Source organism: Triticum dicoccoides, chromosome 4A (assembly GCF_002162155.2).
Source record: "Triticum dicoccoides isolate Atlit2015 ecotype Zavitan chromosome 4A, WEW_v2.0, whole genome shotgun sequence".
Lineage (NCBI taxonomy): Eukaryota > Viridiplantae > Streptophyta > Magnoliopsida > Poales > Poaceae > Triticum > Triticum dicoccoides.
The window spans coordinates 718,969,084-718,972,981 of record NC_041386.1 but is presented as its reverse complement, the minus strand read 5'-3'; the positions used below and the strand labels follow the sequence as shown (position 1 = coordinate 718,972,981).

Here is a 3,898-nt window from a genome sequence, read left to right as displayed (position 1 = left end):
TCTCCATATTAGATGGCTCTGCATTGGGGTCCTTGCCTGGACGCTTTGGACAGTACGCAATAAGCTTGTCATCCAAAAGGTGCCTCTTCGATGCGCTATTGACGCCATTTTTAAAATGTGTGGGTACTTGTAGCTTTGGCGGCCGCTTAGCCGACCTCAGGATCGGGACGTCATCAACACCCTCCTCGCCGACCTTCGATCGCTAGCCTTCATCTTGGTGCCACTGCTCCCTCTGCCACCCCCGGAGCCCGACTAGATGCTCCTTTGCACCTCGTGTGTGCGTGCCTTTTCTGTTTTCAGGGCTTGTTGAGCTGTGCCCTCAGCATTAACCCCTTTTGGATTCCGTTTGTACTAGACTTTATGTTTGTGCGCGTGTGTGATCCTATGTGGAATGTTGGCTTGGGCAGTTGCTTTATAATATAAAGCGGGGCGAAAGCCTTTTTCGGTAAAGGAAATCGAAAGCTGTAAACAATACAGGCAGACTGATCTACGTGGAAACAGTGCGGTATAGATTCGTAGCTAGTCATTACCATACTCATTTAGAGTTCATATATAGAAACAGTTTGCAAATATATCTTTGAAATTCAAGAGGTACGTATTGATCGAGTGACATGTTAAGACTTTTGAATGTGTTGTTGTCGGGGCGACACCAAGTGCAAGAAAGAATATTGTGCTGCTTGTATCTTCCAAAGAAGAAGAAGAGCACAGAAATATGAAATAAAAGACCACAATCGCCGCCACTACCTTTGAGCTAAAACGAAACGTTGGACGACAAACACAGCCATCGTGGACTCATAAACAGGGCCGTATGTCCACATGCGCAGCAGAAGCAACTGAACAGGGCCCCCCAGCATCAGATGGTCCTCAAATTTTTTTAGCATGTGATGTCGGCGGGTCTTTTGAACTTGTGCTTCCAACTGGTGTAATTTCTTATGAAAAATTGCAGTGTTGACAAAAGAATGATTGTTTTTCTTCCACAAATAGAGCCTAATTTTGATTCGCACAGGGCCTCTCATTTCCCTAGTACGGCCCTGCTCATAAACTTAACATCCAATAAATTTAAGCCTATTCTACAAGCATTGATGCCAGTTTCGACCTTCTCTGCTGGATATCAGATGCAATCTAGTCGTTGTCAACACATGTGAGAACACGAAGAGAGAAAATATTTTGGCGCCGCGATAACTTGCGGCCTTTTAGGATATTTCCCATAGCTTTCTATTAGACTGACACTGACACCCAAGATGACACAAGACAATAGGATGCCATCGGGAATACAACTCGAACCCCGATTTACAACACCTTCACATGACATTTGACTCAACCGGAAGGACTTTAATAAACTTGGGAATCACCTTATAGATCGATGATCCTGTTACAAACTTAATGACCAAATCTAACCCCGTGTTGTGCTTATACTAACATCCTCCTGGCATTAGATATACAATTGCTAGAGGAGAGGGCAACTAGAACAAAAACAGAAACACTGGTTTTTTTATTTCTCCTGCCTATAGAAGTATAAATGTGTAACTTTAGGGGTACCCTTCAGGGTACACTAAAACACAGTAATTACAACTAATTAGGGTTTCTCACAACATCTCATGTGATTTTAATATTTAGGCGACGTGTGGGTTTTTCACTTATTATGTAGTACTCCCACCATCCCAAAATATAATGCATATTAGAATTTTTAAAGTCAAACTTTGTAAACTTTGACCAAGTTTAAAAAAGTATCATCATCTACGATACCAAATCAATATCATTAGATTCATGCAATATATTTTTATTTGGTATAGTAGAATAGATAATTTTCTTCATAAACTTGGTCAAAATTCATGAATTTGACTTATTTTAGCACGTCGGGAATGTCCACCGGATACCTGTGGATAGAGGTGGTCCACGGCCCATCGGTGTGGCGGGCAGCTGGTTGGATGCACTCCCACACCACGCTGTTGCACTTGAACCCTGAGCCGAAGCCGATCATCCAAACGCGGTCGCCCTTGCTCATCCGGCCTTTGGCCTCGATGTAGGCGAGCTCGTACCATAGCGAGCTACTCGACGTGTTTCCGAACCGGTGCAGTGTCATCCGCGACGCCTCCACCTGCTCGTCGGAGAGGCCGAGCTTTTCTTGCAGCTGGTCTATGACGGCGCGGCCGCCGGCGTGAATGCACAGGTGCTCGGACGCCGTGGAGAAGTCCGGGATGTAGGGCTGCTTGACCCGGGCGCCGTGAAGCAGCTTGCGTGCGACGAAGGAGAGGACGAATAGAAGCTGCTCGGAGAAGGGTAGCACAAGCGGCCCGATCTCGGTGATGTTGGCTTGGAGGGAGCTCCCGGCGACGGCAATCAGGTTCTTGCTGAGGTTGATCCCGACGTTCCCTTGGTCGTCCTCTTCCTGGAACACGCACCGGTACGCGCTGTCGTCGTTCGCGCCGGTCAAGGTGCGCACGACATGCTTGAGGTGGAACCGGGCGTTCACGGGGGACGTCGACAGTATCGCGGCCACTCCGCCGACGCGGAACAAGCAGTTGGGCAGGAGCATGGCGCGCTCGTTGCCGACGTAGTAGTTCGGGGTGATGGTCTCCGTGGAGACGGCCAGCGCGCGGGAGCCTTGGGGAAGAACCTGCAGGAGGTTCCTGGCGAGCCCCACGGCGATAAGACCCGCGCTGCAGCCCATGCCGGAGAGGTTGATGCTGCGGATGTCGCTGCGAAGGTTGTACTTGTTGACGATGATGTCGACCAAGGACGGGGTTGGACAGAACAGGCTGCAGTTGAGGACGAGTGCGCCGATGGCGTCCGGGGCGATGCCGGTCTTGGCGAGCAGGTCGTCGATGGCCGAGAAGACGACGAGCTCGAACTCGGCGCGGGCGTTCTCGAGGGTGCAGTACTTGTGCGTGGGGACGTAGTGGTACGCCTCCGGCAGGCAGGTCTCCTCCCCGAGCCCGGAGCGCTCCAGCAGCCGCGTCATGAACCGGACGCTGCGCTCGTCGATGGTGGTTGTATGCTTGGTGTGCTCGATGAATGAGGCCCTGGGGACTCGGGCGAGCGGGCGGGTGTCGAAGCAGGCGTAGTCGATCAGGTACACCGTGCGCGGGCGAAGCATGAGGTACACGGTGGCCGCTGCGGCCGGGAGGAACCCCGCCAAGAAGAGGTGCGCTGGCTGAAGCTGGAGGTCACGGAGCCAGCTGATGAGCTCTGCTGGTCCGAGCCGCACGAGGGCGACGAGAGAGTAAATGGAGATGGCGGCCGTGACAACGGCCAGGAAGTTGTCCACGATGCGCTGGTACACGGCCTTGAGGCGCATGCTGCTATTTTTTGGAACGTTGAGGCTCATGCTGCTTGGTTACGTACGTGTAGTTGTTTATGCTTTTCTTGTATGAGGGGTTACTTACGTGTGGGTGTCTTTGCGTTTAGTGCTTGCACTCATATAGGTCGTGGCTCCCGTGCTGCATATCATGCCTGAGCAATATACGATGTGTGGGGAGCCCGCTTTGCCTCCGTCGACGGTACATGTGGGCTCACTTGTGACCTCGACCATGGTTATTATGGCACCACCCACAGCACCGCCGTTGGAGCCCAGCACCCAGCATGGAGGATTGGCCGTTTGGGCGCTAGTGTCTTCCACTCGCCTAAGCTCATCGGCCAGGTGGTTCCAACGGGTGACTAGGTTGCGGCGTCCCGTGCATTGGCACCTAGGATCTCTTCACTAAAAAGCTTCGTGGAATAATCGACAACTTGGAAGTTGCTAGACCTACATCTGCCAAGACGATTGGTTGCCTCCCGAAGGGGAAAGCAACCGGGGACAAGAGAAAGAGGGTGTGCGCTAGACATCGTTCCGGCATCCTAAGAATAAATCATTCGAGAGCAAAAGTAAGAAGAGTGGCACTATTGGGAAGGTGTCTTC

The 3,898-nt window shown here is 51.5% G+C and overlaps 1 protein-coding gene across 1 annotated transcript; it reads right to left on the bottom strand.

Annotated features, from left to right (window-relative positions):
• Nucleotides 1-1,158: 1,158 nt before the first annotated feature.
• LOC119288151 (3-ketoacyl-CoA synthase 5-like) lies at nucleotides 1,159-3,383 on the bottom strand. Its single transcript, XM_037567778.1, has 2 exons — nucleotides 1,844-3,383; nucleotides 1,159-1,714 (listed from the first exon to the last, which is right to left on the bottom strand). Exon 1 carries the CDS (start codon nucleotides 3,326-3,328, stop codon nucleotides 1,844-1,846), a length of 1,485 nt encoding a protein of 494 aa, XP_037423675.1. The 5' UTR covers nucleotides 3,329-3,383; the 3' UTR covers nucleotides 1,159-1,714.
• Between the last annotated feature and the right edge of the window lie 515 nt (nucleotides 3,384-3,898).